Source organism: Embiotoca jacksoni, unplaced genomic scaffold (assembly GCF_022577435.1).
Source record: "Embiotoca jacksoni isolate LCO1_2020_lvr unplaced genomic scaffold, fEmbJac1.0.p SCAF_4, whole genome shotgun sequence".
In the NCBI taxonomy this organism is placed as follows: Eukaryota; Metazoa; Chordata; class Actinopteri; family Embiotocidae; genus Embiotoca; species Embiotoca jacksoni.
Genome location: NW_027185392.1, coordinates 7,322,649 through 7,347,111, shown reverse-complemented (window position 1 = coordinate 7,347,111; position 24,463 = coordinate 7,322,649). Strand labels below are relative to the sequence as shown.

The 24,463-nt window shown below is 42.3% G+C and overlaps 1 protein-coding gene across 2 annotated transcripts in view; it reads left to right on the top strand.

Annotated features, from left to right (window-relative positions):
- zcchc7 (zinc finger, CCHC domain containing 7) overlaps positions 1-24,026 on the top strand; it is a 49,601-nt gene extending 25,575 nt beyond the window's left edge. The window contains exons 4-11 of one of the 2 annotated variants that reach the window (XM_069167995.1): positions 2,570-2,641; positions 3,726-3,775; positions 4,166-4,303; positions 4,404-4,574; positions 7,389-7,424; positions 21,250-21,345; positions 21,827-21,944; positions 22,408-24,026. In XM_069167995.1, coding sequence (XP_069024096.1) covers positions 2,570-2,641; positions 3,726-3,775; positions 4,166-4,303; positions 4,404-4,574; positions 7,389-7,424; positions 21,250-21,345; positions 21,827-21,944; positions 22,408-23,015 — 1,289 coding nt within the window. In that variant the 3' untranslated portion in view covers positions 23,016-24,026. The remainder of the gene's footprint in view (positions 1-2,569; positions 2,642-3,725; positions 3,776-4,165; positions 4,304-4,403; positions 4,575-7,388; positions 7,425-21,249; positions 21,346-21,826; positions 21,945-22,407) is intronic. The other variant, XM_069167997.1, reaches the window with a different exon arrangement.
- Positions 24,027-24,463: the final 437 nt, after the last annotated feature.

Below are 24,463 nucleotides of genomic sequence, written 5' to 3'. Positions count from 1 at the left end.
CCCTGTCGCTTCAGTATCAAACATAACCTCCATTTGGGGGGCAAGGCCCCTCTTTCACTCCCATTTTGTGTGTGTGTGTGTGTGTGTGTGTGTGTGTGTGTGTGTGTGTGTGTGTGTGTGTATGTGTGTGCGCGCGTGCCTGCGTGTGTGTGTGCGCGTGCCTGCGTGTGTGTGTGTGTGTGTGTGTGTGTGCGCTGGTTGGTGTGTTAATGGGCCTGGTCAACAGTGTGGCACAATGGGCGGGCTGGCTTGGGATGCCTGTTTAAGTGTCGGGACAGGGAGAGGGAGATAGGGGTAAGGCGGGTCAGTCCAAGCCTTTGATGTCGCTGGGATGGAGGGGGGAACAGCTTGTCAATGTCAAACACACGCACAAACACACAAAAACATACACACAGAAACACAGAGATCATAGGAAACTGGTCAGTGGTTTGAGTGATTGTGAGGAGACCGCCTCATTTAAGGATGGTTGTGTGTCGATGACGTTTTCAGTCTCTTCCTCGGTTTATCAGACTTAGACCATCCTGTATGGACCTCATTGTGTGTGTGTGTGTGTGTGTGTGTGTGTGTGTGTGTGTGTGTGTGTTTCACCCCAGGAGAGCCGGGTGGGTGTTCATGGTTCATTAGCCACACGTACACTTCCGTTCTGTTCTCACTGGTAGAAGGGACAGATTCAATGAATCCCCCCACCCCCACCCACACAAACGCACACGCACACTCAAACACCCCACACACACACACGATTCCTCTGTTTTGTTTTGTTCTGCCGGCTCTGATGAACAGGCACGCAGCCTCCTCCCCTCTCCTCCTCATCTTCTAGTAATCAGGGTACCTATGAGACAGACAGGTAGCATCTGTCGCCTTCTCTCCCCTGATCAATCCCTCCCTCTGTTTCTCCGTCTCCCCCTCTTCCATGCCATTGTGTTGGATTTCCCTCGACGACCGGGTGATGAGATAATGTACAAGTTGTCCCGCAGAAGCAGGATCAGTGGAACCCTCAGAAATTGCCGTAAATGGGATGCTCAGGAACGTTTTAAGAGAGAGCAGGTGACTTAGACGGCACACAGCAGTCGAACATCCCCGTGTTTTGTCAGAGGTGTCAGAAGCCGTATGGGCCCCTCTAAAGGTATGACACCCATTTCTCCATCCAGGATCTTTGGGCTTAGACCTTTTAAGATGGCTGGAAGGAATACCTCACCATTAGATGTGTTGAAATTGAACAGTTGCAGTCAGCATGGCGAAAGCCTCTCTTGAGTCTGTTCAGCTGCTCGATGAAGCCGCTGCCATCTGCTTTTTCAGCTCCAGACTCCTTCAGATCTGCTGGGCCACGATGGAACGAGGCTCGGATGGTTTGGTTTTGAGCAGGGCCTCAAGGTTGATTAGCATATTTTCACCCTGTGTACAGACAACAGACCCCCACCTACCCTCTCCTCCTTTCCTCTCCTCCAGCCCCCCACCCATGTGTTTGATTCCTCGGCCGTGACAAAGAGTTTCACCCTTTATCCGTGTGTGTGTGTGTGTGTGTGTGTGTGTGTGTGTGTGTGTGTGTGTGTGTGTGTGTGTGTGTGTGTGTGTGTGTGTGTGTGTGTGTGTGTGTGTGTTTGTTGGGTTGGTGAGATGGGTGGGTGGGGGTTGCCCTTAGATTAAGGGAAAGCTTCCTGCTCTTTATTTGGGGAGTCCCCCCGGGAGACGCTTTGGGAATGACTTTCGTTGAGTCACTCACACACACACACACACACACACACACACACACACACACACACACACACACACACCTCTTTTTTCAAGCTGCCCATTGACTGGGTAGTGGTTGTTGTGTAACACCAGCTACGCACGCACACACACACACACACACACACACACACACACACACACACACACACACACACACACACACTGAGGCCCCCCAGTCCGCTCACAGTAGAGTGCTGTGAGGGCCCCATGTTTCCTTCTCTATACAAAACTAACCAAACTAACGAATATATGTTACTGTGGTGTGACAGTTAAAACCACACACATATCCACAGCATCATATTCGTACAGATCTTTAGCTGACACTACACAATAAATTGAAAAGCGTCAGTGAGGTGTGAGCATTGACAACCAACCAAATAGTTGTGTTTTTAACGATGGATCCTTGTTGCCTGTTTCTGTGAATATTTCTTTAAAACCTGAGTTTGTCTGTTTGCTTTCAGGTAAGTCACGATACACTGCCATTACAAGACTTAATTTTGTCACCATGCAGTCCTTCTGAGAGCCAGGACAAAAATCTGATAACTTTAAACTGATTTACAATTTAAAGGAAAAAACATTTTAATGAGTATAATTTACATGAAGAGTCCAACTTAGCACCTGAGTACAACTAACATCTCAGGGATATTTCCAGGTTTTCATCTTTCCAAATTACTTAACCAACACGAGGACCGTGAAAGGATGTTAAAATTTGAATCAAAATTTCAGTGACAAGCTACCTGTTTGGTCGCCTGCATTTGTGTGAGTGTGTTTTTGGAGGTGAAAGTCGTGGCAGAAAGAAGCTCCATCCAAACAGCAGCCATTTTAATTTGTTTTACAGGGAAGAGAGGTGATAACCGCCCCTCTGCAGCCGCTCACCCGGGGAGGAGAGGAGGGAGGAAGAGAGAGAGAGGTAGGTACAAAACAAGGAGAGGGAGCAAAAGCAAAGGAAGGAGGGCTGAGCAGAATAGTGATAAGGGGCTGGATAGAGTGAGTCAGAAAAAGAAAGACGAAGAGAGAGAGAGAGAGAGAGAGAGAGAGAGAGGGGTGGTGGAAAGAAGAGAGTAATATTTGATTATGGCTCAAGGCTGTATGTTTGTCCAAAGGCTAAAGACTGTCAACCAGCTAATCGCAGGGGTCAATGCATGGGTGTGTCTGTATGTGTTAGTGAAAGTATGTGTGGGTCATTGCTATCAGCACGTAATGTATGCTGACTGTGTGTTTCAGCGTGTGTGCATTTGTGTGTACGTTACGATCTCTGGATGTCAGTTACAGTTCTGTGGGCCTGAGGAGAATACTGCGGCCTCCCTCAGGGTGCTGTTAGTGCCACTCTCATACAGATGTGCTGGGCTGCCACTGTTTCAGTTTGTATGTGTGTGTGTGTGTGTGTGTGTGTGTGTGTGTGTGTGTGTGTGTGTGTGTGTGTGTGTGTGTGTGTGTGTGTGTGTCTCCTCTTACAGGAAACTAAACTTGCTCCTCAGGGTTTAGAGTTCTTAATAGGGTTGGATATTGTCTAGACTTTATTAGCTCTAGTTCTTATTGAATCCTGGTTCCATTTGTGTCATATTGTTTGAGTAGGAGAAGATTAAAAAAAAACAAAAAAAACAACTTTATTTTCCACAGATTTAAGTTTCCATGAACACATTTGTCATACAAGGCACCACAGTTTTGTTTGCAGCTGTTGTTTCTGTGCATTGTAACCAGTATTGTTGAACTTCAGGAACTGATACTCAAAAAACATTGTCTAAAAAAATGTGTGATATGTTTGGATCTGAATAAGCAACTCTAATCTGGCCATTATAACCTTTGAAATGGTTAAATATATGGCAGAGCTGTTGTGCACGATTGCATTCGATGTTGCAGGGGTACCTAATAAAGTGAACATGGAGGGTATATTTGATTATAACTTGAAAATAAGAGTCTAAACTTAAACAATCACTGTAAATTAGCTTTTGCAGCATATTCAAATGTTTTTTTTTTTTTTTCTGTTCTGGCAGATGCTAAAAGAGGAGAGGAATGCTGGTTGGTTTCAGACAAAGACAAGGAGGTAGGTTGCTGTTTAACAGCTGAATATTATGTACAGTAGTTTTTTTAAAGTCATTTAAAAAAGTTTCTGCTTGTAGGCTACATGAAAGGGGAGGAAGAGATGTGTAAAGAAAACAATGTAAAATTGTTCTCTCAAAAACAAAAGTTGTAGTTCTCAAGTGCATAATCAGTACTGGTTCTATGTGAGGATATTTACCATTAATATATGAGGTCGTATGTGATTTTTAAAACAAATGTTTTGGTTAGATGGTGTCTTGGCGCATGAACCAACATTTGTCAATCATAATGAGTTGTAAAATATTTATTGATGGCCTAAAAATTCTAGTTTATCCACTGAACCTTACATCAACATGATGATGTCAGTGATACATTAACTCTGTGTGTGTTTCAGGCTCACATCTACAACAAAGACAGGGGTCCTAGGACAGCAGTACAGCGGGTGTCTAACAGATACTATACGAACAAGAACGTCCACTGTAGGAACTGCAACAAGATCGGACATCTCTCCAAGACCTGTCCTGAGCCCACCGTCAGTTCCCAGCAGTTCTCAGGAGCATGTTCAGCTTATACGCACTGTATGTCAGTATGTAAAACTACTAACTGTTTTGTGTGTTTGTGTACGTGTGCAGAAGTTGCCACCTTGCTTCCTTTGTGGCACCCCGGGTCACCAGTCCATTGAATGTCCCAATAAGCACTGCAACAACTGTGGCCTGCCTGGACACCTCTACATCTCCTGCAGTGAGAGCTCGTACTGGAACAAACGCTGCTGTCGCTGCAACATGATGGGACACTTATTTGACGTGAGTACAGCACTCCTTTTACTTGATTAGAAAGCCAAACTTGCCTTCATCACAATTAATGCACTGGATAGCCAAACGTATGTGGACAACCGAACGTTAGAAGAAATTGTTGAACATAGGCAGGAGGTCAGTTCTGGTTGGATGAAACAAATTTAGGGCTTTCACCCAGAAAACCTGGATTTGAAAGACAACAAAAATCAGCCTTGATTGTGAAATAAGTAAGTTATGTAACCTAATTAATGTAAAGTAACATATACGACATACAACACATTATTTGCTTAAAATAACTTTTTTAAACCCAAACTAGAATTTTCCCGAGTATCTGATGCCTTGAGATGAGACAGGTTGTGCATTGTCATGCTGAGACTGGAAATGGCAAAAAGTGCACTGCTGCATAAAGTTTCATTGTCACCTATAGCATTAATATGTTAATATTTCAGAGGCCATGCTGAAACCACGAAGCGCTACCTAGAGTAGTCTGTGTCCACATACTTCTGCCCATGTTGACTGTTTAACGCAAAGGAATCTAAAACTACATAGCAGGACTAAACAAAGCTCTCTGTGCTATGATTTGTGTGTACACTATTGTGGTTAAACTTGTTTGTAAGTCCCAAAATTGCAATGCAATTTATCACACGATCTCAACATAAAAACACACATCAAGCAAATACACAGTCAAGATATGAAGAATTACTGTATATATAGAAAACAGAAGGGAGTGAAATGCTTCAGATTCACATTACTTCATGTTCTTGAATAAGTAAGCTCATTAATGTGGCCACATGTGTCATAAAGAACAATTACTATTTAACGTAAACACGATGACACACCAACCACCTTTATCACAGACGTATACAGTAAACATTCCACTTTACTTTCTCTCCACCACCTCCTCTTTCTCCACCCCCCACCCCCCTCCCCTTTTCTTGATAATAATGAGTGACCAGGGGTCAGCACACGCCGCTGTTCACATTAATTGATACACTTCAGCAATTACAGCTTAGTTATGTCTCTGCCATGCTGCATATTCCAGCTGTTGCGTGTGTGTGTGTGTGTGTGTGTGTGTGTGTGTGTGTGTGTGTGTGTGTGTGTGTGTGTGTGTGTGTGTGTGTGTGTGTGTGTGTGCGCGCGCGCGCGTGCATGTGTGTGCGCGTGCTGAAGGGTAAATCTAATGACCATCAATGACAATTATCCTTCTGCAGCGTTCATTACCTTGGCCATTTATACTAATGCCAAAGAATGGAAAACCCTGCGTGGATGTAAGAAGCTGCCCATGTCTCCCCTGCCTCACCCCCTCCATCCACCCCTTCTCTCTCTCTCTCTCTCTCTCTCTCTCTTCTCTCTCTCTCTCTCTCTCTCTCTCTCTCTCTCTCTCTCTCTCTCTCTCTCTCTCTCTCTGTGTCTCTCTCTCTGTCAGTCAGTCATGTACTGTGCTCTGTGTAATGGATGAGTAACCAGGTGAACACCAGAGGGAGAGGGTAGACCAGGACACACATAACCCAATTTTTCTTCCTCCCTTTTCTCACAGCCCGTTCTTACTCACCTCTTCGTCCACATCGTCGTGTTTGCCTTCCCCACTCTTTTGCATATTGTTTGTAACAGCAAACAAAGGTGCGAAGTTGTTTCGTACTGTAATTACCCTTTTCTTGGAACACATAACTTTTTTTTTTTCTTCCTCACAAATTATACTGTATGTATTAGTGTGTGTGTTTCAAGATAGAAAGAGAGTCAGGTCTCAGTCCCCTGGGCCTTTCTGTGTCTCTCATTAAAGACAGACGGTTGATGGAGCGCGAGTGTGTCGCTCGCCTCGCCTGTCGCCCTCGACAACAACACACTACCATGGCGGTCTGGAGGGAGAGCAAACGGGGGGGAGTGGTTGTGAGTGGGTGGATGGGTGGGGGGTTTGTTAAAGAAAAGAAAAGAGCTTGATGAGAGGTGGAGGAAGATACAGCTGTTGAAATTTATATCTTTTTTTCTTTTCTTTATTCAAATCCAAACAGATTAAATTAAGCCAGAAAAAGTACCTACAGTTCTGCACAGGCAGTTTTGAAAGTGAGGACGTGAACAAACATTTCAGGCCAAATTAGTCACTTTTTAATGTGATGGGTTTTCGTATTTCATAAAAAATGTGTTGGGGAACTTGTTTAGTTTGTGCGAGTACAAACTGAACACTGCCTTTTTAACAGACAAGGCTTGGATCTGCCGCGCCGTCTCTCTCGTTCTGTCTCTACCACTCAGTAGGTATGTAAGTAGATAAATCTTGTTGCCTGCGGCGACTGCAGCATTTTCAATTTCCCAGTGGGAAGTGGCGGCGGTTGGGAAAGGATGTCGGAATGCTTAAGGAACAGCGTGGAGAAGCCCCGGAGATAATGCTTTAGCCACACCGGGACAAAAACGACTGACTGCCTCACTTACTGGCTGTTTGGGTGACTGACTGCAGAGACACATGGATGGAAAACAGCTCCTGAGAAATCAGGGTGATAAGGGTTGAGACTTAACGACTCAGGCAGGCAATCAAATGGTCTGTTTTTCAGTTTCTGTCTGGCCTCTCTTGTCCTGCCTGCCTGTTAATCAGCATCTCTCGATACTTCACCTCTCTTCTTCTACAACAAAAATCAGTTTGACCAGTGTATGCCTAAATGTTTCTTCCTTAATTTCTCTTTAGGATCTGACTCAATTACAGTAAGACACACACTTACCATACATGCTGTAAGCTGTTGTACTTTTTACCGACCTATACAAAAAGTCTTTGTGTGGATCTGTTTATGTATTCGATTACCTTATCAAGTGTGTTTTTTTTTTTTCTCTTCTCAGACCTGTCCAGAGGTCTGGAGGCAGTACCACATTACAGTGAGTATCTTTGCACAAAACCAACACTGTCAGCAAGCCTCATCCCACCACTGTAAACCAACACTGTTCACAGTTTGACCTGAGCACTGCTCCACTTCTTCATGTTTTGATCTCTTGGCTGTGTTTAGTCAGTCTTTTTACAAACGTGAATCCCAGATCAGGATGGCATATATAAATACTGTGTCGTACGAATTAAGAGGTGAATAAAAGGTGCCCTGCCAAACCTTAAATCGAACACACAGTACACATTGGCATTATCACGATACATTTGTCAATATACAGTAATCCAGGAGAAAGGTGCAGTTGTCGCTATAGTTTTGAGCCTTTTAACTTTGGTATTTGGTACCTGTGTTCTCAAAAAGGATAGATCACTTAATACTATTGATCAGAATGAAACAGAGGCAGAGAAAACTAAAAACACATTACAACACTATACATTAAATGCTTTGACTGTCGTTTTGTTTTCTGTAGAACCCGTTTGTCAATTTATGTCTTACTGAATGTGTTTGGTAGCAATTTCTTGATGGTGTTGGAGATAGTGTATGTAATTGTAGTATGTGTAAAGTTTGAGTAGACAAATATCATATATGGTGCCACCAGTCTCTACACTGTTAAACTACCCCAATATTCTTTCCTAATCATTATTTCCAGACGAACAACCTGGTCAGGAGAAATTTTCTAAACCCCTTTGCTGAATACATCAGCACTCGGACAAAATCTAAAGCAGTGGTTCTGGTCCAGCCTCAGGACCCACGCTCTTCCTTAGTTGTTTAGTCGTGACTCAAATTTTTTTTAAATTTTCGAGTAACTAAAATGTATTTCACAAAAGTAGTGCAGTAATACACACAACGCCTTTATGCACTGTTAAAAACATGAAATGCCAACAAAAGTGCTAATAGGGCTTAAACCCCAATGAAATAGAGGACTTACAGGCACACTGTGTATTCTTCTCAAACAAGTTTAAACTGGTGATGCTCATCCGGTTTTTGGAATCTCAATTGAACTGCAGTTTTATCTTGAATTTCATCTACTGAGGTGACATTGGCAGTTTTGATCATTACTGTCATGATAACGCTGGCAGCAACCAGCAAGTGCACACGCTGCGTTATGGGAATCACATGTCCTTCAAAGTAAAAGTGCCAGAAGCAGTTCTGTACACTTCAAAATAAGATTCAGTCCCACTCAAAATGGCCTCACTACCCCCCATTTGAGAACCACTGGTCTTAAGTATATCTTTATGACAAAGTATGTCTTTAGAGGAGCAGAGGAGCTGAAAACAAAGTTGACAAATTTCTTTGGTCACCTAATTACCTTATTAGGTCACCTAATTTTTTATCTGAAAAGTCATGAATTGCAAATGTTGAAGATGCATTTTACAAATCAAATACTATGTTAAAAGTTAGAGTGTATTAACAGTTTGTTCTCAACCTGTGTAAAATTTTCTCCCAGTAGATGTAGTGGTTCTGCCCGTAATGCCAATTAAAGCAGAGAAATGCGAAAGAACAAGGTGGTAGAGGGCGTGACTCAGCCAGCAGCTTTCTGAAAGCAGCCAGTGACACTTCTTTAGTCTTTTTCATCCAGAACGTGCCTGATCAGAAAATAAATATTTTAAATATTACCATCTAAAATAGGTTTTCATGAATATGTAATATTATTAAAGTTTAGCAGAACATGTCCTTCTGACTTTTTCATCATTGATAGTGCTTTTATTGAAAGAACATGACTGACATACAGGAATAAATGAACATACTCAGCAGTGGATTCCGCATAAAGTTCTGTTTCATGTAGGATTGTTGAAATATTGTCACAGTCAACCAAGCAGTGATGGTGATTTTAGCAATATGACAAGTGTAGCATGTGGCGGTTCCAAAGAGCCACATGAAAGAAACAAATTTTTCCATGAGCACGGTGAAGGCAAAGGTGTCACGCGATCACTTAAAATCAATAAGTCAGTTGTGATTGGTATTGACCTTGCCCTGCAGCAGATGAACGAAGCATGGAAAAGAAAAACATCTCAAAAGATTAGAAAGTGCCAACAGTGACGGGAACTGCTTTATGCTTCATTTTCAACCTAAATGCACATGTGACGTGTGTGTGTGTGTGTGTGTGTGTGTGTGTGTGTGTGTGTGTGTGTGTGTGTGTGTGTGTGTGTGTGTGTTTCAAAATGTGTCAAAGAGTAGAAAACTGTGTGACAGTCACATGGGCCATATGTCAGCAGGAGGCATTTGCCTATTTGTGTGTGTTTTTCCAAAATGCAAAAGATAACTAGTTTTCTTGGCTCCTTAGTTGTGTGTGTGTGTGTGTGTGTGCGCGCGCGGTGTGTGTGTGTGTGTGTGTGTGTGTGTGTGTGTGTGTGTGTGTGTGTGTGTGTGTGTGTGTGTGTTTGTGCGCATCTGAGCGAGGGGGTGATATAGACCTCAGCCTAAGAGAAAAGAGCAGCTTGTTTGTCAATTAAAAGACGTGATAAAGCATGAAATGGGCTGCCAACACCACGCGGGACGAGGGAGTGAGAAAGAGGGAAGAAGAGTGTGTGTTTGCATATATCTTGGCGTGCACTTTGTGTATGTGTGTGTGTTGGGGGAGGTCTGTCACTCTCCTCTATGGAGATTAATTAGCAGGGGCTGTCTAATGAAAAGGCAGCATCGTTAGCGCTGGGGTAGCACGGCGGGAGAGACGGAGAGAGGAGGAGGAGGAGGAGGAGGAGGAGGAGGAGGAGGGAGCGGGACAGAGAAGTTCCAGGGGAGACGCTGGCTGAGAGGAAGGGAGTTGAGTTTAATTGTTGCTCGTGTGCTGGCGGAGGATGCTATAAGTGTAGTTTCACTTTGAGCCACAGATGAGAGGAGAACATGCTGACGAAAGTCTCTGGTTGCCTTACAAGATGATGAAACCTTTTTTCGTGTGTTTCCGTGTGTGTGTTTGTGTATGTGTGACGGTGTGCTTTAACGGGTGGAGGATTGTGACCCAGGTCTAATTGAAGTATTTAAGCCATTTAAGCGCTGGGAACAGAAGGTCGTTACAGATCCAAACTGGCATGGGGGTTAGGGGCCCGCACATACACGAACACACTCTCACACACACACACACACACACACACACACACACACACACACACACACACACACACACACACACACACACACACACACACACACACACATGCATACACAGGGCTCCTTCTGTTTAAGACAGCCTCATTTTATTCATGATGCTGCTTATGACCCTGAACTCCCCAATGTGAGGTGTGTGTGTGTGTGTGTGTGTTGTGTGTGTGTGTGTGTGTGTGCGCGCGCTTTGGGAGATGTGACTCTGTCACCTTCCGCTGGGCTCAGCCAGGTGTGAAAAGGCATTCTGTCAGACCTCCCTGCTACTGGGTCCATTTATCCTTCGTGCGTGTGCGTGTGCGTGTGCATGGGTGTGCTGGGTCCGTTTATCTTCCGTGAGTGTATGTGTTGTCTGCCTGCACCTGGCCATCAACTAACAAACTCCTCCAAACCACACAGTATAGACCACAAAGCCCTGGGGGAATTTACTGAGAAGCTACGATACTGACACACATGGACAAACACACACACACACTTCTACAAATATAGAGAGCAGCAAATGGAGTAAAAAGATATCTACAACATTTTATTTGGGGCTGTGTCATATAGGTGTGAACAAGTTTGTACACAACTGTAATATGTACACAAAAATCTGCTTTTTCATTTTAAAAAGACAGTTGATCGTTCTCTTTCACTCGCCAACACAAACACAGACACACAGACACACACACACACACAGACACACACACACACACACACACACACACACACACACACACACACACACACACACACACACGCCCACAGATGCCCTGGTTTTACTTCTTTCTTTTTCATACAGCTTTACATAGAGGGGAAGCTCCTTTTCCTGCAGACCCTCTCCACCTACCTCCTTCCACTTTTATCACTAAATACTGTAAATATTAACTATAATTAAAAAAAAATAAAAAAATACCCAAATTACTTATCATCAATATGATATTTCATGAACTGTGGTGGAATTTGAGTGGGAGAAGTGCACACCTCTATCATTTAGGTTTTGTTCTGTTGGGCCTTCATTTCCCAGAATGCCTTGCTGCAAACCCAAAATATTTGATCTTGACTGGTTGTATGGTCTTGTTATCTGGGCAGATTTGTAGTGTTGATAAGAATAGAAAACAGCAACTGAACCTCACCTTTGACAACTGGTGAATTATTTTATTTGCACCTGATAAACTGCTTTTAATGATTTCTCAGTTAACAAAGTTGCAGATTCATTTTCTATCAGCTGATCAATTGGTTTTTTTTCCTAACTTCCCTGCATGCAGCGTTTGCACTCAGCAGTGTTTTCAAGAGAAATATTTGACAAGGGCAAAAAAGAGGCACGTTAATCTTTTTGGGCCAACAACCAAGGAAAAGAAGGAACACGAGAAGGAGTAGGAGAACTTGATGAAGAGGGGAATGGAAGGAGAGCGATCAGACCAGTGCAGGTTTAGTGACCTGCAGTCTGCACACTGGCTGCATTAATGCATGTAAAGATCATGCATAAATGTGTGCATGCATACCTGCAACACACATACAAGTCACAGTGACTTTTTCCTCCTGGACCAAGCTGTGCTGGGTTAAGACCAGAGCGCCACCCACTGGCTGCTGCGGGAAGTGAAGGCTTAGTTTAACCAGCAGGGGTATTTGAAGTGAGAATGTTCTTCCTTTTATCATCTGAGACTGAATGTGGGTTAAACACCAATCAAACTTTCCATGTGCCTTTTGTGTGTGTGTGTGTGTGTGTGTGTGTGTGTGTGTGTGTGTGTGTGTGTGTGTGTGTGTGTGTGTGTTTTATAGCTGTATAGGAGCGAGAAGAGGCCATGTGACATTAGATATAACATGACTCACCTACAGAGCAGAAATGTACTATGAAGTAGAGACAGAAAGGAGAAGGCAGAGACAGCAGGAGCGAGTAGGAGAGAGGTGTGTTATTGTAAGAGCTGAGGAGGGGTGAGAGGAAACGAGGAGGGGTGAGTGTATTAAACAGGGTGAAGGACACGGAGAGGGAGTGGAGTGTGTGAATCAGAGCACACAGCAGCTGATTGGTACAGGTATATCGGTGTGTGAGCATTGATTGGCCTCTCTTTAGATAGTAGTGGTGACACCTGTACGTCGGTGTTTATTGATCGGTACCTCTGCCCCCAGTGGTGTGTGTGTGAGTACATGGAGCGGATTTTCTCCTCATGGTAGTAATCAGGGTGTGTGTATTGATCTTTTCCTTAGGGACAGGTGTGTGTGTGTGTGTGTGTGTGTGTGTGTGTGTGTGTGTGTGTGTGTGTGTGTGTGTGTATGTGTGTGTGTGTGTGTGTGTGTGTGTGCTCGTTTGCGCGCGCGCGTGTGTGTGCACATGTGCGTGTAAATGTCTCAGGGTGCCCGTGAAAAAAACGCGTGACCTTCATGTTGGACTCCTAAATGAAGCCGTTTTAAGTCCCTTCTTTCTCACCTGACTGCTTTTCTTTCCTCTTTCATTTAGTATGTTTTAGCTTTTTATACGTTTTTGTCTCGCTTTCTTTCTTCAGGCAGTATGCCCAATTCACATATGCCTTTGTCGGCCCAAGGTTAGGACATTTTGTCCCCTAAATCCTCTTATTTTCATTAAAAGAAAATACCATTAAATTTCCATGGACAAAGTGTCTGGCTAACACAGTAGAATATTACTGTATTACTGGTTTTCTATGTTAAATTAAAGCACAGTACAAAGTTAGAATATGTAGCTGAATAATTCATGCATGCTCATTTCATTTTTCTGTGCGTTGTTTGTAGTTAAAGAGAATAAATTGCTGCAAATATGAGCTTTAGACATTCAAGTTGTCATTTAGTATTGCAACTTAAAAATCGAAACCTTCAAATTAACTCTTCAAAATGATTTTTTTTTTTTTTTTTTTTTTTTTTTAATGAACAACAATGCAGTACGTTAAATCCCTGTCCCATTGTGTAAAATTAACCCTGCTAAAATAGTTAAACTGAACAATGGTTTAAAAACAATAAATATACATACATGACAGATATTTTAATTGATTATTTTTAGCTTTTAGATTTTAGCCTCTGTGAAACTGGCTGCAGGACATGTGACTGATTTTAGTCACAACTGTTCTTTTCTATTCCTTTTAAAGATGAAGAAACTCACTGGACGTACTGCTTCAGAGTAGTTCGATTGTGTTTATCACAGATTTAACTAGTATACAGAAAAACATATAGCAGGTACATGACAGCGGGTAACATACTGCTTTAACTGGAGTCAATATTCAGGGTCGAATTCACAAACATGTTAACAAAATATTTTTTTCTATTTTAAATAGATATCAAAGTGTTTTGTTTGACTAAAATTAGGGTTACAAATTCTTTGTTTTATATTACAGTGACTTGATATTGCAGTATACATAAAGATAGTGTGTTTATTCATATGGGGTTAAAATGATCACTGCATTTACAGCAAAGTCAGCGGTGTAAGCGTGTTTTGGTACTTAATGTTCCTGCATCGCTGTTTTTTCTGCTTCTCTGTCATTTGTAGCACACGTCCATCTGCATCAAACTGTTAAGTAAAGTTCTTCGTGCATAGCCGGCTCTGTATTCAAGAGAGGCAGAAAATAATTGCATTACACTGCATTTTAAAGCGCGCACCAGGCCTGCTGTGTTAAAGACAAATGAATAACTCTGTATGAATGTTCTCCATCTAACTCAGCCGGTCTCACCTCAGAGATCATTGTTGGGTTTCTGCTTGCCGTGTAGAGACAGAGCACCATTCAGTGGTCAAACAGAGAAACACACTCAGATCCTGCAACATAAGGGAAATCTTTTTTTTTTTTTTTTTTAAGTCAGATACATTTAAAAAACAATGTTCTTTATAGTTACACCAGTAGTATAATTTTCACTGGGTGAAAAAATTAAGTGTTTGTAGTTTTGAATATAAAGTTGTGTGCTGGTCGTATGTAAGGCTCATAATTACAATCTTATCATCCACACACATACAACATCTCTGGAAAAGAAAAAAAAGTCAAAAATTGTCAATAAACACAACATAAAAACACACAAACATAGAAGTGATTAAAACAGATTTACCCTTATTGTATAAGGTAAATATTTTAATGTCAAATATATGTAATGTACACAGATGAAGGCCAAAGAAAAAAGATATATAAAGTGATTTATTATCAAATCTACTATTCATATTCTAATTAAAGCAGTGCAAGCTGACTGCAAGTTTTAATAGAAAAACCGTTATAAGAGTAAAAACTTAATCACAATTCAACTCGTATGTTCCAAAAAAAACTCAGACAGCTCCTACTTATTCTATCATTAATAAGCATTAAGTCCTTTGTTCTTTAAGTTTTTACCTTTATTCCACTTCTCGTTATGTCCTTCCTTCTGTTTGGCTGACCTCTTTTTTTTTTCTCTCCCCTGTTCCTCTTACATGAATGTACCCAATTCGAACAGAGCTCTGTAAAAATCCTTTAAGTCCACGTCTATTCAGTGAGCTGTTTTTGCTGCCTCATCATTGTACGGTACAGACGGCACAGTCTTCTCACCTCTGCCGTGTCAAAAGGCTCTCAACTCTTTATTCTCCCTCAATGTGAGACACCGACAGCACGCGAGGCAGTGAAGGAAGGTACATTAGTGAAAAGAAATGCCTTTTATACGTCTAGTTTTATTAACAGTCAGCCGTCATCAGGAAACTGAAAGTGAAGTCATACATAGAGCTCAGTTCAAGAAGCAAAGTTTGATAATTGATGTCAGTTCATTTTTTATTGTGCCACATGGGAGGCTTGGCTTGCAGTATAGAAAAAATAGACACAGAAAAACACTCGTATTGCTGCATCTTATATCAGACATGAAACAATTAGTTTTAATAATCAACTGTTTTGATTATTTGAGTCACTTGTCAAAGAAAAATGTCAACATTTGATGATACCAGTCTTAATTTAATTAGTTTTATATATTTTTTATACTGAATTTCTTTTGGTTTGTGTTTGTTGATCAGACAAAATAAGACGCTGCCTGAAACACTGGCAAATTTTTGTTGTGCAATTTAAAGATTTTTCAATTTCACAATTGATAGACTGAACAACTAATTTATCAATGAAGGAAATAATTAGCAGCCTAATTGATTAGGAAAACAATCATCAGTCACAGCCAAAGCTTTGCATTTTAAAAAGGATTAAATTGTAGACATCAAAAAACAAATTAAGAAGAGTATTAAAGAAACAAATATAATGAAAACAGAAATAATTCTCAGATCTTTATCAAATCTTACGTAGAGTTTTCTGTCCTCACTCAGAAGGACGGGAATACTCAATTCAGTTTTTTCACTCTAATACGTACACTAATGAATGTACATGCAGAACCATAGGAATGTACACACAAATGCACATTCTCAGTCTCTCTCACACCCACACACACACACACACACACACACACACACACACACACACACACACACACACACACACACACACAGGTGCAGTGTTATCAGAGGTCTTGCAGGCTTTACAGGTCATTGTGACTTTCCGCTTAGCCGGATGGTGTCGATTTTGTTGTTGCTGTGTGTGTGTGTGTGTGTGTGTGTGTGTGTGTGTGTGTGTGTGTGTGTGTGTGTGTGTGTGTGTGTGTTTTGTGTGTAAGTGTGTTTGTGTGTGATTGGTTGGCTGAGATGTAACATCAGGGTTTAACATCCTGACTGGAGCATAAGAGACTCGGTCCATCTGTATATATAGTATATCTAAATCCTTGTCTCTCGGGTGCACGTGTGTTGTCTCTGTCTAACTGCTGGGAATAAAGTATATTTCCATAAAACATAGCCTCACACTGGCCACAACATAAAGAAGCCTCTGAACTCAGCAGTTAAGAAAAGAAATGGTACAACTTAGACGGAGGTTTGAAAAGATTAGCGTGTATCCTCTTTTCCGCCTTCCACACTGTGACCAGATTACCGCCAGTTGCTGCCCCAAAAGGGGGGTTTTCTCCAGAGGTGGCAGCCCCCCGTCGTTCACCCCTGCATCACATTATCGTTACATTCCAGGAGCATTTTTTTTCTTCTCTCTCTAAAGAGAAAATCAGGACTCATACTGATTGTCTTCAGACTGATTGACTGACTGACGGGAGGAGATAGAAAGAGCCTCTGGGAATTACACTGTGTGAGTGAGTCCTCGCAGGGCGCGGGGTTAGGGCTTCGGTCTGAGTCTTTGTGAACTGGCAGACACAAAGGGGGCAGGAATCACATCTGGTTATTTGGTGGATCCCCCTCTCCTCCTCCTCCTCCTCCTCCTCTGTAGCCTCCCAAACTGCACACCTCCACCTTTAACAGTCTTCTAAGAAGAACAGATTTTCTCATTCCTGTTCACGAGTGACAGTAAACATTATGATTAATGTCTTTAAAATCTGTGAAACACACAGTTTATATTCCCTGAGAATAAGAGGATTAATGGATCATTTATTGTATTGTGTCTGAGAAGATGTTCACCTCACAGTCATTTCATCTCTAATTCACAACAGTCTAATTAATCCTCCCTGTTAACCTAATATGTACATACTGGCATGACACACACACACACACACACACACACACACACACACACACACACACACACACACACACACACACACACACACACACACACACACACACACACACACACACACACACACACACACACTCATCACAGGGGTGTGTTTGTTTTGGTATGAGCCCAGTAGTCTTGCGTTGTGTTGCGAGGCTGTTCTCTATGATAAAGCATGCAGAGTCTGTCCCCAGTGGGTCCAGTAACATATGCAAACCTCTCCCTATTGCTGCAATAACATATGCAAAACAGTGCTGCTGGCCCCGGCCCCCATGCTCCCACCACCCGTTACTGTTCAGATCCGACCCCCTTTCCTCTTACTTACACACACACACACACGCACACACACACACACACACACGCGCACACACACACACACACACACACATACACACACTTATCAAACAAAATCCGAGAAGCAAACAGGCGTGTGTGTGTGTGTGTGTGTGTGTGTGTGTGTGTGTGTGTGTGTGTGTGTGTGTGTGCGCGCGCGCGCGTGTGCGTGTGTGTGTGTGTGTGTGTTCCTTCCTTCAGATTGTAGTCTGTAACAGTTTGAGCTTTGTGTTGGCCGAAGGATTATCACAGCTTTGCCACCAGCAGCTAAGGCAAGGAGCAGAGGAGAGCGGGGCTTAGAGAGGCGCGGTGTATGTGCTGGGACGACTGTGGGAAAACACGTCTGTGTGTGTGACAGCGAGAGAGAGCGCTCATGTGTCTGTGTGTGCATGCATGAGAGGCCACGGATGGCTGGTTGTCTATGTCCACACAGTGAAGCCTTTAGGACCTTCTCAAACACTCTCCCAAACACGCACACACACACGCACACACACACACACACACACACACACACACACACACACACACACACACACACACACACACACACACACACAACCCTTCAGTCCTCTTTTTGTTGGAATGGCAACAGATCCAGACATCATGTCGTATCAGCAGGATTTCTCCTGGTGTTTCTCAGGTCAGAGGACAGTTAATTAAACAGACATGTTTTCTAATGGAGCCTCAAACTCTGCTCGTGCCTGAAGGTGTCCAGCAATGGAACAGAGACTGTGCTCGGGCCTTTTGGAAAAAGTATAGATGTAACTGAAAATGTTTTCTTGTGGTCGTGGCCTGAAGGTCTACATGATTACAGTAAAGTATACCTAAAGTCCAAATGGTAACAAATTCCTAGGTTAGTGGTTTCCAAACTAGGGTTTGAGACCCCCACAAGGAGTCGCAAGATAAGTCTGCGGGGCTCCGAAGTGATTAAGAAGACAGAAGCCAGAAAAAACACATTTGACACAATGATGGTTTCAGGCTTTCCTTAAATATCCTTAAAATGCAATTTTGCCTCTCTAAAAAATAAAACACAGAAAAAAGTCACACTGTGGTTGAACTATTCACAACCACAGACAAAAAGAGACCGGGAACTTTTGGCATTGTCATGAAAAAAGTGGGAGTAAACTACAATGTTAAGCCTTTTATCTTTTTAATTATGAAATGAGTTTTTATTCCTGAAATTTTCAGGTGACTGAGAATCACTTCAGCCCTCAAACGTTTGCTCTGCTGTGACTCACTATGTTTCAGATTTACGGTTTCAGATTTAATCAGAAACTGTTCATCAGAAACAGAAACTTTGGTGGAAAATTTGGATGACATGTTGCCCTCCATGAACAGGTGTCATTTTTGTTTTAATCTAACTTAAAAATGTGAAATCAGTTGAACAAATAAAATATCTATGTGCCCGTCGTGCACCTGCACTGTGAATGAACCTGAACTGAGCTCATTCCACAGCCCATGTCAGAAAACATGGCTTATAATTTGTGGTTAGCTGATAATATGGTGGAGCGAGTAATGAGAAAGGAAAGCGTTAGGAAAATAACCTGCGGGAAAATCACTGTGGTTGCAGGGTTTTTTTCCAAACGGTGTTTTTTTTTTTTTTTTTTTTTTTTTGTATTTGTACATTTTAAACAACTTTGTGCAAAACATAAATTTAGACATCTAAACATAGAGTGTATATAAAAGTGGATGAAGCTTCCAGATTTAAAAAATTGAGGCCAATGCAGAACTGCTATAAACTGCAATATAACTGAGGGCCAAGACAGGTTTGCTTCAAAAATCTTCCAGGTCGATAGACTCCCATTCAATTTCTCTCATGAAATAAAAAGTCAATACATATTTTACCACAAGTTCTGATGCTGTTGTAAGCTAAAGTCCCTCTTTCTTATTAGTTTTCATGCAGTCCATCTGAAAATAATCCCGTCACTATTTAAAAAATAAGCCTCAAAAAAGACGTTTTTTTTTTTTGTTTTTTTTTGGGGGGGGGGGGGGGGGGGGGGGTTTGTTGGTTTGATTGACAGGCCTGTGATGCAGTCAGGTTTCCGCTATCTGTGCCTGGGACGTAGCAACGATTGAGTAAGATTCACAGCTCGTTCTTCCCCTGCTCGTATAAATATGGTTATTTCTGGCTCCGAACTAGCAAGAACTCGAGGTGTCATAACGGCCGTTCACAAACAAGTGGGTCACATCACTGTTGGTTGCCGCTTGCATCTAACTGAAATCTGTTAGTTAGATTGAAGGCATAAAGTTTATCTTTCTGAAACCAACCCCCGGATTTGTGAAGTTAGTTTGCTTTTGTATCCATGATATAGTCTTTTTCCGTGTATATTTTTCTATACTGCAAGCCAAGCCTCCTGTGTGGCACAATACAAAAAAATGACTGACATCAATTATCAAACTTTGCTTCTTGAACTGAGCTCCCTGTATGACTTCACTTTCAGATTCCTGATGAGGGCTGACTGTTAATAAAACTAGACATATAAAAGTAATTTCTTTTCACTAATGTACCTTCCTTCACAGCCTCGAGTGGTTCATCCAGTTAATTAATATTGTATGAGGCAGACAACTCACACGCACGCAGGCACACGTTCACATGTTGACGCCAGGTTTTCACTCAACTATCACAGGTTGATGGGAGAATAGGAGGGGATTTCATCCCCCCCCCCCCCCCCCCCCCCCCTCTCTCTCTCTCTCTCTCTCTCGCGCGCTTTCATTCATTCTGTCTATGTGCTGGATCAGAGTATGTGGAGATAACACAAGCCCAAGGTCAGGGAGGGAGAGACAGAGGGAGACCTACAGCCAATTTACATGAGAGATGAATGGGAAGAGGGGCAGGACGGGTGGAGGTCGGGGGGCTTGAGTCGGGGACTGTGATCTCCTTAGGTGTGTGTGTGTGTGTGTGTGTGTGTGTGTGTGTGTGTGTGTGTGTGTGTGTGTGTGTGTGTGTTAATGTGTGCATGCTTGCAAGAGGTCTGTGATCTCCTGGCCTTTGTGATGGAGATGGGCCCGGCAGGCCTGACCCGATAATGACGCGACGCTCTAATAGCATTCATCCTTTCTGCCGCAAAACTACTCAAGCGGAAAAGAGAGAGAGAGGGGAGAAAAAACAAGTGTGAGGGGTAGATGTGGGAGGGAGAGGGGCGGGGGGGGGAGCAGGAGGGAGAGGAGGTTAGCTAAGCTATGTTTAAGAAATGACGTGGGGCACAAATCATTTGTAATCTTGGAATCAGGGTGGAGAGAAGGAGGAGGGGGCGCCTTAGATGAGTGTGAAGGTGTGTGCAGCTTTGTGTGTGTGTGTGTGTTTTAGAGAATGGCATGAGGTGTGCGTGTGTGCGTGCGTGCGTGCGTGTGTGTGTGTGTGTGTGTGTGACATTAGCAGTAAATGCACTCTGCCTGTGTCTCCTCTCTCTCTCTCTCTCTCTCTCTCTCTCTCTCTCTCTCTCTCTCTCTCTCTCTCTCTCTCTCTTTATCAGTGTATATTTGCTGTGGGCGCTGGAGCATGCAAGGCTTTCAGAACACTGGCCCATAGGGGACAGGACCCTGTGTCCAACACACACACACACACACACACACACACACACACACACACGGTTACTTATCATACAGGGTCATTACAGGCCTCTAACTATACCTCGGTAATCAGTGGTTTATATCAGCACCCATATTCACCATACAATACACAGCAGTCTGCATCAATGGAGAGCATGGGAATGATGGCAGAGAAGAGGGACAATGGGAGACAAATGGAAGTTTAAACCACTGTTTTATTGTATCCGTCATGTTCATAGAAAAAGAAGAAATCTGATCTTGACTTTATATAAAACATTTTGGTTTTCTATTAACAAGCTCTTTCAATTTTCTGTCTGCGTTTAGACAAAGAGAGGTCCGCCTGCAAAGAAGAAGAAAAAGGACGATGGTCGATCTCCTGCCTACTGCTACAACTGCTCCAGAAAGGGACATTTTGGTCACGTGAGTATCTTACACAAGTTTCTGTTTACCTTTCTGTCATATTACATGTGCAGGTATTTGTCCTTCTACATGCTTCTTTCTGGCCTGTAGAGCAAATACAGCCCAGAGTATCAGCAGCAACTGTGCGCAGTCACTGTTCAAAGTTTCTTTACTCATACACATGTGAAAACATTTCTTATGTAAGATGTTGATAGAGTGGAGTTCAACTTTAGTTCCCAGCACTGTTCATCTTTTAGTTATTCTTTAGTTCTGCTTGAGCTAAGAAAGATTTTTAGAGTAATTTTAACTGCAGCCTTTTCAGGTTCACTCATCAGGTTCAGCTTCTAGAGATTTGTTTGTTGCTTACAATTGAACTTCTGGTTAAAGTGACATTGATTCTCTGCTGATTTTCTTTGTTCCCGTCCTCGTGGCGTTTCTGCCCACATTTTCATTGTGTGTGTGGGGAAACCACATCACTGATACTTCGGTACATTTTCTTCAGGCATGTACACGGCAGAGGATGTTTAATGGGGTGCATCCCAACACCCCGTTCATTAACTGCTATGACAATTTGGATGACATTAACCGCAGACAACACCGGGTGAAGTTGAAGGTTAAAGGTAAGTCATACAGATGAACACACACAAACATCTATTCTGTTTTTAAAGCTGCAGTCAGTAATTGTTTCACGGGTTATGTGTCATGGTATGTTGTGTCTTTGTCAGAGAGGAACAAGACGAGCTTTAAGAAGATGAACACTAAACTTTTCCTCATGGGCCGTATTTTTACAGTTAAAATGAATAAACTCAAACATACTGTTTGATCCCTGACGTTTTCTTAAAGAAAAGACTAAATTATATCTGTCAGTTTTGTTTAAAATAATAAATAACCTCTCTGCTGTGTGATGAAGAACACGTCACTAACTGTGCACCCCCCCAGCTCATTCAGTTTGTGATATCTTACATCAAAGGGCCACAGACTAAATCATTGTGTTACCTCATTCAGTGATACATAGCCACTTAACAGACAATTATTTAAAAGAAAATCTATGCGATAATTACTTTCTGTTTCTCTTTCTCCCAGAACTGAAGAACAACGGCTGCTTCACTGCTTTCTCTCAGACGCCTGTCACACCAGGACCACCGAAGAAGAAACAGAAAACCAGCTATCGCACACACAACCACCAGTCTAACCATACACCCCACCAAACCTTCAGCAACCACAAACCCAGCCACAGCCATATCTTTTTTAATGACAGCAACGACCTCAGCGTTGTACCACCCAAAAAAAATAAACACAATAAAAGCAAACGGCAGGAAAGCGTAGGCAGTGCGAAACCATGGAAACCTAAGAGACCTGTGCCCACCTCTAGAGACCCACCACCTCGACTCATTTTGGATGAAGACGACGACTTTCCCAGAGGAGGAGGGACAGGAGAGAGCATGGCGAAGAAGAAGAGGAGGAAGAAGAATAAAATGAAGCATGTTCCTTTTGCACCTCCAGAGGGACCAGGCCGTCTGTGGACTGTAAGAGGGAAGAAGCAGGGACCAGAATCACAGCAAGAGAAGGGAGAGAAGAAGAGAAAGAGGAAATATCAAGCCCACAGGAAGTCTGACAAAAAACTCTCTGCACAGATGTACCCAACAGATGAGAATCTGTTCGTCATCAAACAAAGGAAACACAAGAGATAGCATCCGTTTGTTTAAGGTGACGATGTCAGAGTTATGATCATGACATTTCTGGGACATGTCAGACATTTCATTGACTCAAGTCTCACCACAAAACAGTTGAAGGTCACCACAGTGGCTTAAGAGGCCTCTATGGGTCCTTGCCACAGAAGACATTTTGACACGTCAGCAGGAAAAGTGTGAATAGTGATTATTTAGAGATGAATTCCATTGAGCTACTTCAGTTTCATGGTCCTGGCATTGTTCATGACGGCTCATTGTCACACTGTAACCTAACACAGCTAATGTTATTAGTGGCATCTGTACTTTTATGTCTAAATGTCCAGGCTGTTTTAACCGTTGCACACTGTAGTTGATGTGAGAACCACAACTGCTTTAACTCTGTGTTCAAACAGCGGAAGTTACGGTTAACATGTTTGGAAATGTTTTAAAAGAAGTACAGTCAGCCCGCTGATAATGTGTTAGGCAGAAAGTCGCCTTCACAGTTCTATGCCTTCTCAATAAATCAGGATGACTTGAATCACTAACAGCCATGAAGGAACTGCAGATAATTTAGTTTCATCATCCCACAATGGTAGATTATTTCAGAGGTAACTGTATATTGTTTTATTTCTTTGTTCATATTAGAATCTACATATTACACATTTTTAATTAAATACAGACTCTGCTCTGTGGTGTGCAGTAGGATAACTTTCTAGTGCCTCTGCTCTGAACAGTTTTAAATTCATTGCTGCTGTTGAAACAAGATGGTGAAACTTCAAAGATATTGTCAGTAATAATCTCTCATTTGAACTGAACAGATATCCTTTTTTTTTTGCTGAAACTTAATTTGTAATTTATAAACATTAATGATCACACTGTAAATACAGCTATATATTTGCACATAGCTGCAAACTTGCTATGGTTATAACAACATGAAACTGTAGAACATGCCATGAAAGAGTTTGAAACAGTTCCTTGATAACATACTGGTTAACCAAAGTGTCTGGAAAAAAAAATAAAACTTGAATCTGCTCTGACTGACTTTAATTTTGGGTTTCAGGAAATCAGTTGGATCACTTGTGTGCTTTATCGTATACCAGTTCAAACTGGCTATAAATGTTTGATAATAGGTAACATTCCCATGGGCACATTGCATTTTTAAAGTAGTTTCTATAGAAGATGCATTAAAACCACTTGGTTTCAGGCACTAAATGTCATTTTTACACCAGATGTATGGTCATAAGGTATTAAGGCTTCTTTCATTAGTATGCTCCACTAAGATCATCCAAATAATCAGTGCTGTCATTTCTAACTAGAACTGGGAGGTGGGTGAAAAGTGAGCCGCCCAGTTGATTAAACAAAGCGGTGGGACGCCGGAAGTGGCCTTGAAACAGAAGAGAAAACACGGGAAAACGGGGTTTATTGACGGCACCTGAAAAGGCTCGCAAATCAGGTGGAAGAAGACATTA